The following is a 19,177-nucleotide window of genomic DNA, read 5'->3' on the forward strand; positions in this document are numbered from 1 at the left end:
ACTCGTAAAATTATTTCCAATATGGCCCTAAGCCTCTGTCTTTTTTTCATGGTCCACATTACACATTAGCCTATATTGATAAAAAAATATATTGCCTTTTTAGCTTTCGCCAACGGTAACCGTATAAAATGATTATAAAGACATTGGTTACCCTATGAAATTCCCAATATAAATGTATACATTTTTTTATGTATATTAAAGTCAGAGCCGAAAATAAATGTGTGGAAATTTTACTCAGGATCTCTTTTCACGCACCATTGTCACACTAATTTGCAAAGGTTTTAGTGTTGTAAACCGGTCCTCTCCAAATGGCCGCTTTTGAAATGGCCTAAGCCTACCCTTACATAAGTGTGTGAAATACAATGTTTAGCTGTTCAGATTGTGATTACATTTGACAGGTTAAGAGGTAAAACTTCAAGCTATTGGCTCGCCTTTTTTCTAACCAAAACGCCGATGCTACACTTAGTATGAGGCATTTTATTGCAAAAAAAAAATACATAGTTGAGAATAAAAACGTTGAATTTCTGTGTTTTCCAACTCAGATTACTCAAAATTAGTAGCACTTGCAGGGGGTATTTTAGTTTGGGGCACTATTTCAAAGTGTTATCTTTCAAAAGAGACCAAAACTGTCCATCTTCTTTAAACGGTTCAAGAACAGCATATGCTTTACTTTGGGTACTTCTTGGATTGGGAATATAGGCAAAGGAATTATCAAGGGGTTGATATATATCTTTGTATTTTTTTATTTATTTATTTTTTTTATTTTGATATATATATATATATGTATGCTCAGAAAATGATGCCGGACCGGATTAAGTCATCCAATGGGCCAGGTCCAGCCTGTTGGCAGTTTTTCCTGACATGCATGAACTAGAACGTCATCAACAACAACAAAAGATGAAAGGTCAAAATGATATATTTTTTTGTTAAATAGTGTAGGACAGGACATAAAAAAAGCTTATCCTGTTATTTTTGAATCATTTGCCATATGTTGTCTGCATAATTAAGATCTATTTTGTATTCCAAATTGATTTAGGTATTAATACAGTATGTCTTACCCATTATAAATATTTGTATCAGACTTAAGCTATTTTCACTTCACATTTTGTGTAACTTACGCAATCAAGCCTTATTTGCAATTAGGACACACTTTTTTGTACGAATTAAAACAGTCACAGTCTGTCAATATCTCAGCGACCTTAGACAACCTTATAGGACACAGCGCTTAATTTGTGCTCCAGTTGATGAATGTGTCAGTTTCATGAAGGGCTCATTAACAAATCAACACTCTTGTTAATTCCCTTGTCTCTTACTATTGACAAATGCTTTCCTCAATGCCTCCAAATACATTTCACAGACTCTTAGCCTATGGTACGAGTGCAGCAATATTTGTGGACTATCCATCTATTCATTATCTGCACGGCTTATCCTTGGTTGGGAGGCGGGGGTTTTAGAGCCCATCCCAACTGTCTGCGGGCAGTGGGACACCCTGAACTGATTGCCACCCAGTCGCAGCGCACAAAGAGATAAGTCACTTGCTCATTCACACCTAGGGAAAATGTCAACCAATTAACCTGACATGCATGTTTTTGTAATATGGGAGGAAACCGGAGTGACTGAAAGAAACCTATGCAAGCATGGAAGAATAAGCAAATTCTCCACAGGAAAGCTGGTATCTTGATTTGGTCCCATGGCCTCAGAACTGTGTGGTGGTCACACTAACCACTTCCCCGCCGTGCCGCCTATTTGTGGACTAATCTATTCTAATTCTATTCCAGTTAACAGTTAAGTGTTTTGTGGTTTTAAACATGGATGGCATGCTTTGAAAAAGTTGAGGGTTTCCATCCAGACCATTAGTTGTTTATCTTATTTTTTTTTTCTAATTTTACAAACAAATAATTGTTAGCATTGATTGTAAATAAAAGATAAAACATTAAAAGAAACATGATATAATAAATTAATAGAAATCTTCTGCCAGTAACTACTAAAAATTATTTTTAATTAATCATAAAATATATATTTAAAATAGTTAAAAATATCTGTCAATAAAAGGAAGTCCTAAAACAAGTACATTGTTGAAAATTAACATACATATATACCTTAAAGGATGGATCACTTGTAAAATATATTTGTAATTATTTGTAAAATAAGAAAAAAAAAATATGAATTCAAATTATTTGTTTGTAACGTAATGAAATAATTATTTTATAAGTTAAATCAGATAAATATTTGGAATGATCAAAATTAGCCCTTGTTACTAATAACAATTTAGTACACGTATACTTAGAACAAAAGGAAATATTTACCAGTAACTAAGAAAAATTGTTTTAATTTTTTTTTTAAATTTGAAAAAAAATATAATGTTTAAAACATCAATGCAAATTATGCATTGGTATTTTGTCAAATATATTTTGGGGGGAATAAGATTAATTAGATACATACAACTAAAGAAATACCTGCCAGTAGCCCCAGAATTAATTTCAAAATAAATAAAAGACACAAGATTTCAAATCAGCTTGATTTGCAAGTAACTTATACAAATAATTCCCCAAAAAAATCATAATAAAAAGCAAAATTATCCATTCATAAAAAAAAACAATTCATTTCAAAATAAATTGCAAAAATCATACCGGTACATACAATTGTAAAATACATTTTGACTAGTATCTATTGAAACAACTGTAATCAATTAGAAAACAATGTTTAAATGAGCACAATTATTTACCAGTAACAAGTAAAAATAATTACCCAAAAAATCATTTAATAGGATGAATATTTAAACCAAAAAAGACAACATATAAATGATCAAAATTATTATTTTTCATTTTTATTAATTAGAATTGAACATTTAACTACAAGTTATCACAATCACAATGCTTGACAATGCCACATTGAAAAACTAATCCAAGCAAGAATCGTGATCACATTTTAATGCAGAAATTGTCCTTGAGTTGACCACTTCTGCATCCAAAGTTTTACTAGCCTGATGACTATGCATGCACTGCGCAACCTTGTGATAGTGCCGCTGTGTAATTGTAAGTTTATCAAATGTGTGACGATGATAAAAACAACTTGCCTTAGCAGTATTCAACATATAAGAAACAACACTTTGATTGAATTATATATAACTTAAATAAATTGAGTTGAGGCATCAGGAAGACTTAATAGTTCTTGCATAACTTTAATCAGGATCCATGCCAATTTATCTCCGGTGTACAGAAAATGGTGTACTGTATTTTTCATTTGGCGATTCCATTGTGTACAGTATCGTCAACAAAGCAAGTGTTATGGAAAAAAAGTTTCACGTCATTTGCACAGGATTTATTTTTCTTTTTTGTCAAACCACATATCATTTTACTTGCAATCTTTGCAGAACAATATGCCTTGTTAATATTATATGATTTGTAATACTAGTCGTGGTAAAGACCGTGTTAATTTATCAATATGATCATCGGATTTTCATACAATACTGTCACGGTTGCCATGGCGCCCAATTGGCCCCCGCCGTGTGTCGCCAGCTTTCGTCACAATTGTCATGGCGCCCAATTGGCGCCGCCCGTGGGCGCCAGCTGGAGGTTGTTGACTGATTGGCTCCCTATAAGTTTTTAAACTCTGTCCAGTCAGCCCCCTTTTGTCGGGCAGTCTGCGAATCCCTGTTTTTACACAGCAAGCCCTTTTTTCGCCTGTCCTGTGTTTTTGCTATTGTTTTTCTCCTGCTACGATTTGTTTGATCTCGATCACGGCTACTCTCCTCTCCTGGTTTTCGACTTTTTCCGTTCCCGACACCGCCATCGCTCGCCACGGAAGTCCCACTTGAGCAGCTGAGCAACCTACTCCCCGCGACCAAAGATATCCGGATCGATTGTGCGCTTTCTCCTTTCTTCTCCCCAATAAAACTGTTAGTAACGTTATGCGAGTGGGTCCTGTTTCCTGTTCTGGTCCTGACAGTGCGGACCGATCACAAAATGGACCCAGCGAACGCTCACACAACCACGGATTTGCGAGAGCTGGAAACTCCCTACACACTGCAGCAGTTGCACCGGACAGAGGGCGAGGTCTGGCGATTGTCAGGTGAGGTCACCATCCTTCAACTGCTGTTCCAGTAAAATCTACAGAGCAAGCGGCGCCAGCAGAAGCAAATAGCTCAGCTGACTGAGCACCTGTCGCGTCGGCTGTTGGCAACAGCCCTGCCTCCTGGGGGCTCTCCTCCTTCCGGGCTATCGCGTTTCCCGCCCATTCGTCCCATGGACTCGCCTGCCATTGTAATTGCTGTGCCTCAAATGGGGTTTCCGGGAAGATTTGGGGCAGATCTGTCCGAGGTCCGCGTAGGCCTTTCTGCCGCGCATGTCGGCCTCCCCGCCGCGCATGTCGGCCTCTCCGCCGCAAACGTCGGCCTCTCTGCCAGGCCCGGCGGCCGGCCTACCATACCCTCTGTCTGCTTGCCTGATTCGCCTGTCTGACCGCCTGACTCATCCGTCTGCCTGCCTGACTCTTCTTTCTGCCTGTCTAACTCTTCTGTCTGCCTGCCTGACTCGTCCATCTGCCTGCCTGACTCATCCGTCAGCCTGCCTGACTCGTCCATCCCTCTGCCTGACTCGTCTGCTCGCCTGCCTGGTCGTCTGTATGCCTGCCTGACTAGTCCGTCCGCCTGCCTGACTCGTCTGTTCGCCTGCCCAACTCGTCCGTCTGCCTGCCTGACTCATCTGTCCGCCTGCCTGAGTCGTCCGTCTACCTGCCTGACTCGGCCTTCGGAGGCTGAAGTGGGGCCACCCTACTCGGGGGCATCTGCCCATTCTGGAGAGCAATGTATTTTGTTTTTTGGGTACTTCTGGAGCCATCCCTTGATGGGGGGTTCTGTCACGGTTGCAATGGCGCCCAATTGGCCCCCGCCGTGTGGCACCAGCTTCTGTCACGGTTGCCATGGCACCCAATTGTCCCCACCCGCCTGTGTTTTTGTTTTTGTTTTTCGACCTCGACCATGGCTACTCTCCTCTCCTGGTTTTCGACTTTCTCTGTTCCAGACACCGCCATCGGAAGTCCTGTTACACAAGTGGGTCCTGATTCCTTTTATGGTCCTGACAAATTTGATACTGCAATAGCTTCTCGCAAATCAAACTTCCATGAAAGCAAAAGACGGGGACAGGACCCAATAGCGTTCATTTAACTCAGTTTTATTGAAAAAAAGAGAGCAGTTCTTGCTTCCACAATCCGACGATCGTCGGACACGGGCAGCTGATGGCAGGAACACGGAAGTGACACTTCTGTGCCGAGCAGGGATAATTGTGGATGGCAGGAAAGCTGGTCGGTAACTGGGACAGGGGAGCAAGGGCGGTAATCGAGTCCAGAAAAAAGGTCGGCAACAAGTATCAGACAGGAAACAGGGCAAGACAGGTCTTGGTCGGCAACAGGTATCAGGCAGGAAACAGGGCAAAACAGGTCGTGGTCGGCAACAGGTATCAGGCAGGAAACAGGGCAAAGCAGGTCAATGGCCGGTACAGAAGAGCAGGGCAGAAACGGGTCCAGAAACAGGTCAGCAACAGGTAATCTGGCAAGAGAAAACAGAGCAGGAGATTGTCGGAGGGTACGGTGCTTGCCTAGCAAAAGCGTAGGTTCGCAGGACAGTCTGACGCCGGTAACAGAGAGCCGGGGGGTTTAAAAAGTGGCAAGGAGCCAATCAGCGACCAGGGCTGTCTTCTGAAAAATGAGCGAAGCACAAGTGCCCTGCCATTAAAGGAACACTTTCACAATAGCATTTACAAAGCCTCTGCCATTCTCAAACTCTGCAAACATGCTTCACTTGTCTCCTTCTCCATCGTCTCGCTGGAGTCTTCCTGTCTTTGTGAAACTGGAGATTAAAAAAGAGCCCCTCACTCTAGACCGGCGGTGGATGCGTTACTCAAAGAGTGATAACTTACAGTTACTAGCAAATTGATTTAAAAAGCTGAATGCGCTCATAGCTAAGTGAATTGTATATACAGATATAAGTTAATAGTGGCAAGAAGATTAATACATGGAGTTTATTTGGGTAATACGTGTCTAAACAAGGGCATTGTTGAAAAGAGTTTACTGCCGGTTTGTGTCCATGCACTCAATGCCCGACGATTCTCACCTCACTGCATTACTACGACTACTTGTCATACATGGCCGCTTACCCAAACTCTTTTGCCTGATATAGTAGGTGGGGTATTCCTCCATGTGTTGGACAAGAATCTGATTAAAGCCACTTCTGCCGTCTAATGGTGATGTATCATACTGAAACCATCCCCAGAGGCTTAATACTTACCACTGATCAGCACCAAACCATTTATAATATTTTTCTAAAATAAAACAATAAAAATATATTTTTTACGTTTTTGCACTGAGGGATAATACTTTTGCCACAACATATTCACATGTTATGGCATTGAATGAGTATGTATGAGTATGTCACACAAGGGAGTACACCTCTCCCAATTCTGCAGAGATCTCATCATCATGTTTAATGGAAAATCACTGAAGAAACATTGTTTCAACACAATGAAAAGAAGTATGTAAACAAAGGCCATGGCTCACTGTAAAGATATCCAATGGTCTGATGAGACAAATATTCATCTATATGGTTTAGATGGTGTGAAGCATGTGTTCGGGCAACCAGGTTAGGAATACAAAAATGTTTGTGTCGTGCCTAAAGTCAAGCATGGTGTTGTGAATGTTATGGCTCTGGGCTGCATGAGGGCAACTGGAATTGGGGAGATGCATTTCATGAAGGGATACACAAACTCACGGATGTACTTTAAAAAACTGGAGCAGCGAATGATCGCCTCCCTCCAAAAACTGGGTCCCAGGGCAATGTTCCAGTATGACAATGACTCCAAACATATTTTTAAGATACCAGGGCTTTTTTAAAGGGGCTAAGAATTAGGGGAGGGACTAGCCAAGCAGGTCTTCATATCTAAATCCTAGAGAACATCTTTGGGGCATCCTCAAGCGAAAAGTTTAGAAGCAAAAGACCTTGAATTTCCCCCAGCTCAGTCATACGGTCATGGAGGGGTGGAAGAGCATTGCAGTGTCAAATAGTAAGTCTATAGTGAAGTCCATGGCTACGAGGATTAAAGTGGTTCTGCAAAATCAGGGTGGCCACAAAAAATATTGTACATCAGGAACTTTTACAGTGGCACGCGAGGGGTTAATCAGTGGCACACGAGCACACGGCAAAATAATATATACTGTATATATATTTTTTTTCTTTCATGCGCATTTTTGGGTGAAATTCAGGCATTTTCAGTTGCACCTTGTCTTATTTAGAGGCTTTACGGTAGCACCCCTCTTCATCTGCTCCGTGTGTGGGCGTGTCTGCGCCGCACCTCGCAGAGGAAGAAGTATCCGTGTTTTAACCCAGCAACAGAAACACAGGCGCGCGATAAATAAACGAATCACAACAGCTCCTCCAGCGAAAAAATCTCAGCCAGCTGGACAGATGACTAAGGCTTTGTGCAAAAAAATTACCGTGCTGTTTGTGAATTATGCCTCGAGAGTGTTGTACCTCACACGTCAAGTGTTAAGTGTCATTACGAGATGAAACATAAATTCAAGGCGGACACATTAAAACACATTGTGTCCAGCTACGGCAGCGTTGTACCTCGCACGTCAAGTGTTAAGCGTCATTACGAGATGAAACATGAATTCAAGGCGGACACATTAAAACGCGTTGTGTCCAGCTACGGCAAACAAACACAGACCCTGAAAACATTTGTCACTGCTACAAACGCCACCACTGAAGCAGGCTATCACATTGCTCACTGCATGGCAAAGAACAGAAAACCATTTACTGATGGCAAACATATTAAAGGTGTGTGGGTGTGGGTGTGTTTGTGAGTGTGTGTGTGTGTGTGTGTGTGTGTGTTTCAAGTTTTGATAGTTTCTAAAATAAGATTTTATTGATGAATAGTTTGGTAGCTGTCACTTGATTTTGATTGTAGTTCATTGTTGATGAAAAATAGTTGAAGTCACGGATGTTTACAAGCCTTTCCACATGTTGCTCACAGTCATTTTTTAGTTTGTTGATGAACAAGAATAGTGGAAGATAAATTGGTCAGTTATGCAATTTCAATGTATATCCAGTGTCTAAAACTCACGACAAAAAGTTACCAGACACCAGGGCAGACAACTCTGAAAAGTTGCCTGCCCAGCCATAAAGTTGCCTGACGCATTTTTCACAACTTGAAACACAATAATTCAACTAATCGCGAAAAAAAAAAACATTGTGGCAAAGTAATAAGGATTGATAATCAGAATATATAACAGAACAACACTTTAAAATTAAGTTTATTGAAAATCTACTTATAACATTCATTACATGTATATGACATCACTGTTTTACATCTGCCATCACTATGTACCTGTATTTACTCAACTTCTTTCATGCAAAGTTTGCGTTCCATCATCTGCTACAAGCCACGGGAACTCCTCTTTCTACAGTGCTTTTAATGTACGTTTACGTTTTGTAGCGTCATAAATATTGTTAGCTTCTTTTGAAGATTTCTTCTGGGGCTGAGGTTTTGGCTCAATTCCTGTTAAGGATATGTCAGAGTGTGCAGTTTTCTCATGCATGAGAAGATAAGCAGGACATTGTGGTTCAGCCTTCAAGCATATTTATTCCTCAACAGCAAGCAAACAACAACACGGCTCCATTCAATACAACATGGCGATCAACAATTAGCAAAACGAATGACGTCACGCAATGGAAAACGTCTCACCACAATACCACCAGTAAGAGCGTTATTAAATTGACAAATCCTAACAATTCCTAACCACTTCTCAATTTTTCTTGTGTTCCATGTGCGTCTACTTTGGAAAATGCTTGGGGTTGTCCATCGATACGATGATGACCATCTTCTTTTAATTGTGAGTCTGCTGATGTTTGAAGAGTCCGATCCTGGATCCACAGATGCGGTTACAGACAGAGCATGTGAAGGGGGTGCTGGGGGGAGCAGGGGTGGCCTGGCGAGCATGTCTCTTTGCACGCTTTGCTGCACGGTGTTGCATGCGCTGTTCCTCCATGTAATCCACTCCATGTGAGCAGTGGGAGCGCCAGAGGTCTCGGCAGGAAGCAAGTTCCTCCAGTGAGGAGGGGTTTATCCGACATCTCTTCAGGATGTTCTTCATTTGGTCTTTGAACCGCTTCTTCTGCCCACCAGCACTGCGTTGGCCTAGATGTAACTGACCATAGAGGATACGGCGTGGCAGTCTGTGGCTGGGCATTCGAACAACATGCCCCAGCCACCTAAGTTGGCGTTGGGCCATAATGGATTCCATGCTGCAGCTGCCTGCCCTCTCCAACACCTCTGTGTGCGGCACTCTGTCCCTCCATGTGATGCCAAGGATCTTCTGAAGACATCTTACATGGAAGGTCTCGAGGCTCTTCAGATGGCGGCTGTAGATAGTCCATGCTTCACATCCATACAGTAATGTCGTGATACATACAGCTCTGTAGACCAGCATTTTGGTGTGGAGTCTAATGTTGTTGTTTTGAAAGACCCTTATCCTTAGTCGACCGAAAGATGCTGATGCTTGCTTGAGGCGGCTCTGGATCTCATCATCCAATGAGCAGGTGTCAGACACTATGCTCCCCAGATATTTAAAGGTGGGCACCATGAGCAGGTGTTGCCCTGCTGCTGTGAGGGTTATTGGGTTTGGTAAGAGGTCAGCACTGAACTGACAGAGTACCTCTGTCTTCTGGGTGTTGATCGTCAGTCCCATTCTGGTGTATGCAGTTACAGCTGCCGAGAGAATGTTTTGCAGAGCCTCCGGTGTATGGGCAACCAGGGCACAGTCATCAGCATACTGTAGCTCAATGATGGTCTCTGAAGTCAGTTTGGTAGTTGCCTGTAGCCTCCTGATGTTAAACAGGTTACCATCAGCCCTGAAGTTGATGGTAACTCCAGCCTGCTCCTCCATCCTTCTACGTAGCAGTGTTGTAACACAGACGAGGAAGATGTTGAAGAGAACTGGAGCCAGCACACAGCCTTGCCTCACTCCAGTTTCGACGCCAAAGGGCTCTGAGCTGTGTCTTCCAACTACCACTCTGGCCGTCATCCCTGAATGGAACTGTGCAAGAATGGTGAGAAACTTGGGTGGACACCCAAATCTCTTCAAGACTTGCCACAGTAGGTCCCTGTTCACTGTGTCAAATGCCTTTGAAAGATCGACAAAGGCGATGAACAAGTCCTTGTGCTGCTCCCGGCATTTCTCTTGGAGCTGACGTGTCACAAAGATCATGTCGACTGTTCCCCTGTCCTTTCGAAAACCACACTGTGACTCTGGGATGACGCGTTCCGATATTTTGGAGATGAGTCTGCGGAGCATGACCTTGGCAAGGACCTTTCCAGCAGTGGCCAACAAAGAGATACCCCTACTGTTGGAGCAGATGGATTTATCTCCTTTATTCTTAAAGATGGTCACAATGTTCGCATCTTTCCACAGTTGCGGGACACACTCTCGTCTCCACACCTCTGAAATATATTGAAACAGTGTCCGTGTACAGAGGTAGCCTCCTACCTTGAGAAGTTCAGCTGGGATGTTGTCAGGTCCAGGGGATTTATTGTTTTTCAGGGTTTTGACTGCATGCAGGATTTCATTGAAAGTTGGCGGGAGGTCGAGGTCTGGCAATGTAGGATGTTCAGGGAGCTCTGAAAGGACAGTTGGGTCCACTGGGGTGGGCTGGTTGAGCAGGGTGTTGAAATGCTCAGCCCACCGCTCCACTATCATAGCCTGATCCTTGATTAGAGATGTTCCATCAGCAGATCTAACAGGTGCCAGTGAGCAGTGTCTGGGGCCATAGATGGTTTTTACTGCATCATAGAAACTGTGCATATCGCTTCTATCAGCGTGAGACTGGATTTCATTGGCTTTTGAGATCCACCACTCATTTTGCAGTTTTCTGAGAGTTCTCTGGGCCTCGGAACGAAGGGCTTGCCATAGCTTTTTATGGAATTGAGATTGTGGGTTGTTCAGGGTGGCTCTGTGTGCCTTGTGCATTCTGTCCAGGAGGGTTGAGATCTCTCCGGCATTCTGGTCAAACCAGTCCTGGTGTTTTTTAGTTTTAAAACCAACGGTTTGGGCTGCAGTGTCAAAGAGGGTGGTAGATATAGAGGTCCACTTCTCATCCATCCCAGCCTCTGACATGACCAGCTGCTCAATGTTTGCCAGCCTCTCAGCTAGAGAGCAACGGAAGTTGTCAAGGGTGTCGCTACTGGAGAGTTTGGCACAGTTGAGTGTCTTCCTCTTTGAACCACCATGACGTGCTAGGGGCCGGACATGCATTCTGACCTTTGTCAGAATCATGCGGTGGTCGGTCCAACAGTCTGCCCCACGCATAGCTCTTGTAATGAGCACGTCCTTCAGGTCAGCCCTCCTCACGATCGCGTAGTCAATCAGATGCCAGTGTTTGGACCTGGGATGCATCCAGGATGCCTTATATTTATTCTTTTGTTGGAAGATGGTGTTTGTGATGGTAAGGTTATGTTCCGCGCACAGACTAAGAAGTCTCATGCCATTGGAATTAACTTTTCCAATGCCATGGGCACCAATCACACCATCCCAGTTTTGCAAGTTCTTTCCGACTCTTGCATTGAAATCACCAAGCAGCATGATTTTGTCATTCCTCGGGATGTGACTGAGGATGTCATCGAGTGCCTGGTAGAAGCGATCCTTCTCTTCATCATTCGATGGCAGTGTTGGTGCATAGGCACTAACTAATGTGACATGTCTGCATTTTGCAAGTGGGATGCGAAGAGTCATTAGTCTTTCACTGACACCCACTGGTGACTCTGCGAGCTTCAGCAGTAGAGTGTTCTTAATTGCAAAACCAACTCCGTGAAGATGGTGTCCGCCCATGGGGTATCCCTTCCAAAAGAATGTATAACCCTCCCCCTCTTCATTGAGTGAGCCTTCCTCAAGGAGTCTGGTCTCGCTGAGCGCTGCCACATCCACATTATATCGCTTCAGCTCGTTGGCAATGAGTGCTGTTCTGCGCTGTGGTCTGTCCAGACTGGTATCCAGGAGTGTCCTTATGTTCCATGCTGCAATTCTAAATGCTATTGTTTTTCGACCGCATAGTGGAATGTCCCGACAGGCGCGGTTTCCTGTCCGGGTACTGTGCTGAGTGGGCAATCTTTAGGCCACCTTTTCTAGGCCTTTCCCCAATTGGGGTGAGCAGTGCGGCCACTAAATAGTGCTGCTCAGACGCACAGGGGTCTGCCGGAAACAGCTGCCACTCAATCCCAGCTGCTAACGACCCTTGCCCTGTGCCGCTGACGTGCAGAGGTCCAGCTAAGAGCTTCCAGCTCATTCAAACCTGCTCCCGTCACTGGTTACTCCATCGCCGCCAGACTTTTGTGGTCGGGGACTCAGGTAAAAGAAGATACCTGCGCAATGATGGTTTTTAAAGTGGCGTAAGGGGTGCGCTTTCCCCAACGCCACTATCTTGATTGTAGAGAAGATGGATCCAGTGGCAAGGGAGACCCTAGACGACCGGCATCTTCCCACAACTGCAGGCGGCTGCCGGAATCCAGGTCTGTGGGAAACCGCCTCAAAGCGTGCCGCCACCAGCTTTTGGGATCACTCTTAGTCTGGACTCTACCCTTCGACCTGTTCGGCTTGGGTAACCCTGCCAGGAGTACGAGACTCCCGCCGACATAGCTCTAGGGGTCATTGAGACGCACAAAGTGCCCCACCACGATAAGGTGGTGATCCGTCGGGGCACAACAATTCCTAACCACTTCTCAATTTTTCTTGTGTTCCATGTGCGTCTACTTTGGAAAATGATATGCAAATGGGCAACATTATAACGCTCGGGAAAGTCCGGGAGCACGAAGTTATTCCGTGCGGGCTTCTGATTGGCTGCCGAGTATGCAAATTGCCAACTGAACCAAAATTCTAAAATTTCTGAACAAACTTAAATTCCAATATATCCAAAACGAACGAAGATTTCGAAATCGGAATAATTGTATTTATGTAATTAACGTTTTATTAGTAAAAAAAAAAAAAAAAAAAAATCCCTTGAAAAGTTGTCGGCCTTCGGGGTAGAGACGTTTTGTAAGTTGTATGCCCGTCGTAAAATATGCACGCCCTGGGCGTCCGGGCAAACATTATTTCAAACACTGGTATATCCATGTTGTATATTCGGACTGATGTAAAATGACAGCTCTGTGGGGTATAAAAAAAATTGTTGTGCGAGTCATTAATCTTAGTGTGGCACACTGATTTACAAGGACATTTGAAAAGTCGCACTCCTCACTGAAAAGGTTGCCGACCCCTGGTGTAGATGTTTTCATGTGCAAACACAAAAAGCCCCGCCGTTATCAACCACGGGCTCTGGGCAGAGACAGTGTTCATTTCTAGGACAACAACACATGTCAAACCTCAAGAGGATTAGATATGCGACAAAACAGTCGGATGAATTAAATCGATATTGCTTATTTAAAAGCAGCATCCAGTTGAACTAATATGCAATACTCACGTTGGAATCAAGACGTCATTTTTCATTATGCGCACGGATTTCAACCAGAAGCACAAAACATGATCGGCATAACTGTATGAATCATTCATAAAAAGAACCTCCCTGTAATACATGTCATCATTTAAAAATCAATAATTTATTGATGATTTGACAGATCATATTCCCTTGTGTGTTTTTATTTGGCCTGCTTAGTCAATCCAGGGGCCACAAATGTGCATGTAAAGGGTGACATGCATACTGAAGACCTAATTTCTGACCTTGAAGCTAAGTCAGCATGTGAAAGATATCACTTGCATGAGAGGTCACTCTCATGCATTAATCACTAAGTGTGTTGTTGTTGTTTGTTTTTTGTTTTTTGTTGTTTTTTTAAATGTATGTCGTGCTTTACGAGAAAAAGTTGAGTGCTCCAACCAGACCTTAAAAAAGGGAACAAAAACTAATACTTTGTTATACAATGCTTCATTGTGATGTACATATTTTGGCAACTATGACTTCTAGTCAGGTTGCAGGACCACAAATTTGAGGAAGTTCATTCAGGTCAGTGTAGAAAAAAAACTAAAAACTAAAGTCTACTTTTTGCACAAAATTATTTTTGTTTGTCTACATACAGTGGCTTGCAAAACTATTTGGCCGCCTGGAACTTTGTGACCTTTTGCCACATTTCAGACTTCAAACATCAAGACATAAAATTGTAATTCCTTGTGAAGAATCAACAATAAGTGGGACATAATCATGAAGTGGATTATACTTTATTGGATATTTTAAACTTTTTTGACAAAAAAGAAACAAAAAAGTGAGTGTGCAAAATTATTCAGCTCCTTTACTTTCAGTGCAGCAAACTCTGTCCAGAGGTTTAGTGAGGATCACTGAATGATTCAATGTTGATCTAAAAGACTAACGGTGATAAATGGAATCCACTTGTGTGTAATCAAGTCTTTGTATAAATGCACCTGTATTGTGATAGTCTCAGGGGTCGGTTTAAAGCGCAGAGAGCATCATGAAGCAAATATATTTTCTGTGTGCTTGGAGACTGGCTTAAGTTGTAAGTGCCTCAGGACAATAGTGCATTGAAAAAGTAGTGCAATGCTATTTGGCTTGAAATAAAAACAACAGGATCTGAAGTCTCGCACCCGTAGTGTCTGTTTGCACACCTGCGTCTATTCAAACATTTCAATCAACGACTGATCATTGCACTGAGTTTTAATCTTATTCTATTCCATTTTCTCTCCCAGATGCTGCATGTGGAGGAAGCAAAACATGTGAGCAGAAAGTCGCCGCTGACCCTGAGTTTACATGGAGCGTAGTAGCTACAGGAGACACACAAGAAGAGCACAAGCAAAAGACCGAAAAAACAGCCCAAAGTCCCCAGGGGTGGGAGGAAGGTAAGAGTGAAGGTATCGTAACCTCTTCATTGCGGTTGAGTTTCACTTTCAATAAACATACACCGGGTTTTCGTTTAATTTCATGATGAAGTCATCTGTTTCTCTCAGGGTCAAAGTAATTTATTTGGAACTTTGGTCAGCTACAATTGCCAAAAAATCCCAGATACTATAGATCGATATTATTAAATGCTCTGCTTATAGTCCTGCTTCCCTGCACTTGGGGCCAAATGTTGACTTTCTAAGACATTGCATTGGAGTTTTACTTTCAACGAACGTTCACCACATTTTCATTCAATTTTATGAAGAAGCGGTCATCCATTACTCCTGAGGTCAGAGTAGCTACTTTGCAAGCATCTCACTTTGGTCGGCTGTGTTTGCAAAAAAGCTATTTAGATGCTATCTTTTGACGTGATGTACCTTTTGAGAGCTCAGAACATAGTTTACAGGGTCAATAGTCTGAAATATTTCCACATTCATATTCACAACTTGGAAAATAAGAAAGCTTTTTCTGTCATTTATCTTCTGAGGTGATGGAGCGACAGGTAGACGTAGAGGTCCATTTATTTATGTTGTTGCCAGTATACTAAGCAAGCAGGTGAATGAAATATGATTGGAAAGTAAAAATGCTTTAAAATAGAAAAGGAAAAAAATAATTGATGTCATGCTGGGAAAGTCACACTCATTTCAAGTCTTTTTTTTTAAGCATTTTTGAAGGGGTGTTGCTACTTCGTGGTTACACGTTCGTGGGTTCAGAGCTTCGCAGGTATAAAAAATAATAATGATAAAATTATTTATTTTAAAAATTTTTGAAGGGGCGTCGCTACTTAGTGGTTCCACGTTCGCGGGTTCAGAGCTCCGCAGGTCTAAAAAAATAATAATAAAAGAAAATATTAAAAAAATATATATATATTTTTATATATATATCATTATTTTTATTTTTTTAAGCATTTTTGAAGGGGCGTTGCTACTTCGCGTATTTTCACTTTTCGCGGGTGGTTTTGGTCCCCATTAACCGCGATGACCGAGGGATTACTGTATTGCATAGTAAGATGACAATACAGATTTCCTTTTTCTTTGTATACATCTTGTTGTGTAATTTATGTTGAGATAATGACACATTAAAACACTAAACCAGACGTTTCCAACGTGGTGCCCACGGTTACCAGAGTGCTTTCTTAATACAGTTGAGGTGCGAAACTCTTCTGAAAATAACTCACAGGTGCTAGGTAATTGTTATTTCCAAGTAAAAATATTTTATTTCGTGTTTGCCTGAGTCTATTCAACCCTACTTTAAATAAGTAACCTGGTAACAACATAGCAATAACATACTAATAAAATAAGATGTTATTTTAGAAATGCATATCAAACTGGGTGTCCTTTGGGACAATTTATTAACAAAACGTAGCTCTCTGCTTGGAAAAGGTAGGAGACCCCAGCATTGAACAGTCCAACATCGTTTATAAAGATAACAAATATAGTGTTGACAATAAATTTGTAGGCAGTACTATTACTATAAGTAGTAGTGGTATAACTAATATGATATCTGTATTATAATTATAGACACTTAACTCTCATTCTGTAAATGTTCATTTAAAATGTGGTTGTTTCTTTTATGATATTTCATTAGTGGTTGTTGGGGAAGGGGGTATCTGAAGTAGTTGATTGATTGATTGTCAATTGTCTTTCCCTCTGTTCATCCAAATTCAGTTTTTTTTTTCTCAAATCAACAAATTCATGAAAAAAATAGAAAAACAAAATGGCAACAGTTCACGTGGCTTGTAGCAGACGAAGCAACGCAAAAATTGCATGAATCAAAATGAGTAAAACATGTAGATAATTATGGCAGATGGAAAACAGCGATGTCATACATGCAATGAATGTTATAAGTAGATTTATAATAAACTTAATTTTAAAGTGTTGTACTGTTATATATTCTGATTACCATTCTTAATACTTTGTAAAAATGTTTTTTTTTTTTGCGATCAGTCGTCTTCTTGTGTTTCAAGTTGTGGAAAATGGGGCAGGCAATTTTATAGCTGGGCAGACAACTCTGAAAAGTTGCCTTTGTCATGAGTTTCAGACACGGCAATAACCGTCAAATCCCAAATATCAGCGCTGATAACCGGCATCTCTAATGATACTTTCGCCAATCATGTATTAGACTTAGCAACATAGAAATGCTATGTACTGTTCCTTTCTCTTCACCTAATGTCCTCGTTTTAGTCCTACAGGCGTAAATTTTGCAAGACAACATCCAACCCGATCTAAAGCCAATGGTAATCTGAGGCGAGGTGACACGAAGTACAAAGGAAATATATTTGCATAATCATGTTCAAGCCCTCGCTCAACAACAATACACTTGCTGTGTTTTGAGCAATTGGGCTGAGAAAGGTGCTGTCTCCACACATTTTCACTGCTATAAGCATTTAAAAGGGATGGAAATAAGGGATAAATTCTTCTTGGCTGTAATCTTTGCTGGAGCTGTTTTTATCACTGTTTGGCTTGCAACATTAAAGATGTCCGGATTTAAGTCTCGCACACTCAGTTTTCTTCAGATCACGATCTTCAGATGGGTTGAAACTGAGTTAAGGGTGAAGCTGAAGCTCAAAATGATTAAAAAAAAAAATAGAAAAAATAAATAAATAATATATATATATATATATATATATATATATATATATATATATATATATATATACAAAAAACAATAGTCCCCTCAAAAACAGAGGGTAGTGAGATGCACATGTGCCCAGGAATACCTAATATGAGGCCAAAAATTAATGGGAAAAAAAACTTTTCACTTAATCATGAACAAATGAATCGGTTGATCAAGTACAATTATTTTTGCATGGCAAGTTGTCAAAATAAGAACTTTCCTTCAATTATGTCACTTTTTTATTGTTGTTCATTAATACTACACTTCTATGCTGATTTCAGAATAAAATCAAATTATGAAATTGGTCAGACTGTATATGGTTATTCATTGATTTATTTATTTAAAAACATTTTACAAATCTAAAGTAATCTGTGAAAAATACATGATTTTATTGCAAAAACATCCATTTAATCTGGTTTTAATGAAAGTATTGTTTTGGAATCAAGATGTTTAAGCTCCATTCTTAGAATTAAATTGCTTAAAGGGACAATGGGAATACATATTCATAAGTTTAAAGTTTAGTAGACATTTAAAAGAAGGAGAGACATAATGGCTTTTGAACATCCAAGAAGAAGAGGGTAATGAGTCCAAACCTCAGAGTTATATAAGCGCTTTTTTTCTTTAAATCTCCTGGGTTACAAAAACAGATCCACCCTCATGGGTGTGGCTATCAAAGTCCCACATCATTATTGGCCTTTCATAACAATGATGCAGTAGTCAAAACAGCGAACAGTGCACAGTAATAGTCAAAATATTTAACTGCCATGCTATAAAATCTCCTTGGCAGGTGTCCAATGTTCTATCTATCTATCTACCTTGGTCATATCCCTCAAGAGGGGTGACTATCCCCTTCCCACTGCCCGAAGATAGCTGGGATGATCTACGGCACCCCTGCGACCTTACTGAGGATAAGTGGTTCAGATTATGGATGGATCTTTGGCATGAATGGTAGCTAAGGCAACACAACTCTATTGTCTTACTTAGCACCATAAAACTGCAACCTCTCTTATTTATTTAGACGTTACAATTTTTTCTCTATTATCACTTGACTTTTGAGCTCTTGCCTTAAACTGTGCTCTACCCATTTTTGTTTGATCACTAGTTTTCTATAGCTATGCCATTATGCTATATTTTAGCCATTATAACAAATTTTCACTGCAAAGTAGCCACAGATCTTGTGTTTTATATCGTTGATGCACTTTGTTTTCATTGCCTTTACAAAATATTTGATTTCTATGTACAGCAATCGTTACAGTAGTAGGACAACCCAAGCAGGTTGGCTGTATCCAAACGGCGACTACTTGCCCCACTGGGCTGACTGGCTTTTTATAAATACAGTACAATAAAATGTCAAGCTTTACTCAAGCAATCATGCATTTCACATCTGGTGCTGTGGTTATGACTCTTTGCACTTTATAAAGCAATTACAGTAGTTACTTTTAATATTCAATTCCTCACTGCGTTCTTACTCCATGTTGTGAACGGTTAATATTTATCATCCACTGACACACAACTGGAAATGTAAACTAAATTTACAATTGTGTCACTCTGGCACATTTATCATTTATATTTCTATAAACATATTGGTGTCCTTTGCAAAACAATGTACAAATGCATCATAATAATCTAAAGGATGATACA

At 41.1% G+C, this 19,177-nt stretch overlaps 1 protein-coding gene across 1 annotated transcript in view; it reads left to right on the top strand.

Annotated features, from left to right (window-relative positions):
• The window catches only part of LOC148351372 (ALK tyrosine kinase receptor-like), a 569,914-nt gene that overhangs the window by 224,149 nt on the left and 326,588 nt on the right, over positions 1-19,177 (top strand). Inside the window, 1 exon segment of the mRNA XM_088354005.1 lies at positions 14,731-14,880. Within this exon segment, the coding sequence (XP_088210131.1) occupies positions 14,731-14,880 (150 nt within the window).

This window comes from Urocampus carinirostris, chromosome 15 (assembly GCF_059441175.1).
Source record: "Urocampus carinirostris isolate Australia breed hairy pipefish chromosome 15, RoL_Ucar_1.0, whole genome shotgun sequence".
Taxonomy (NCBI): Eukaryota; Metazoa; Chordata; class Actinopteri; order Syngnathiformes; family Syngnathidae; genus Urocampus; species Urocampus carinirostris.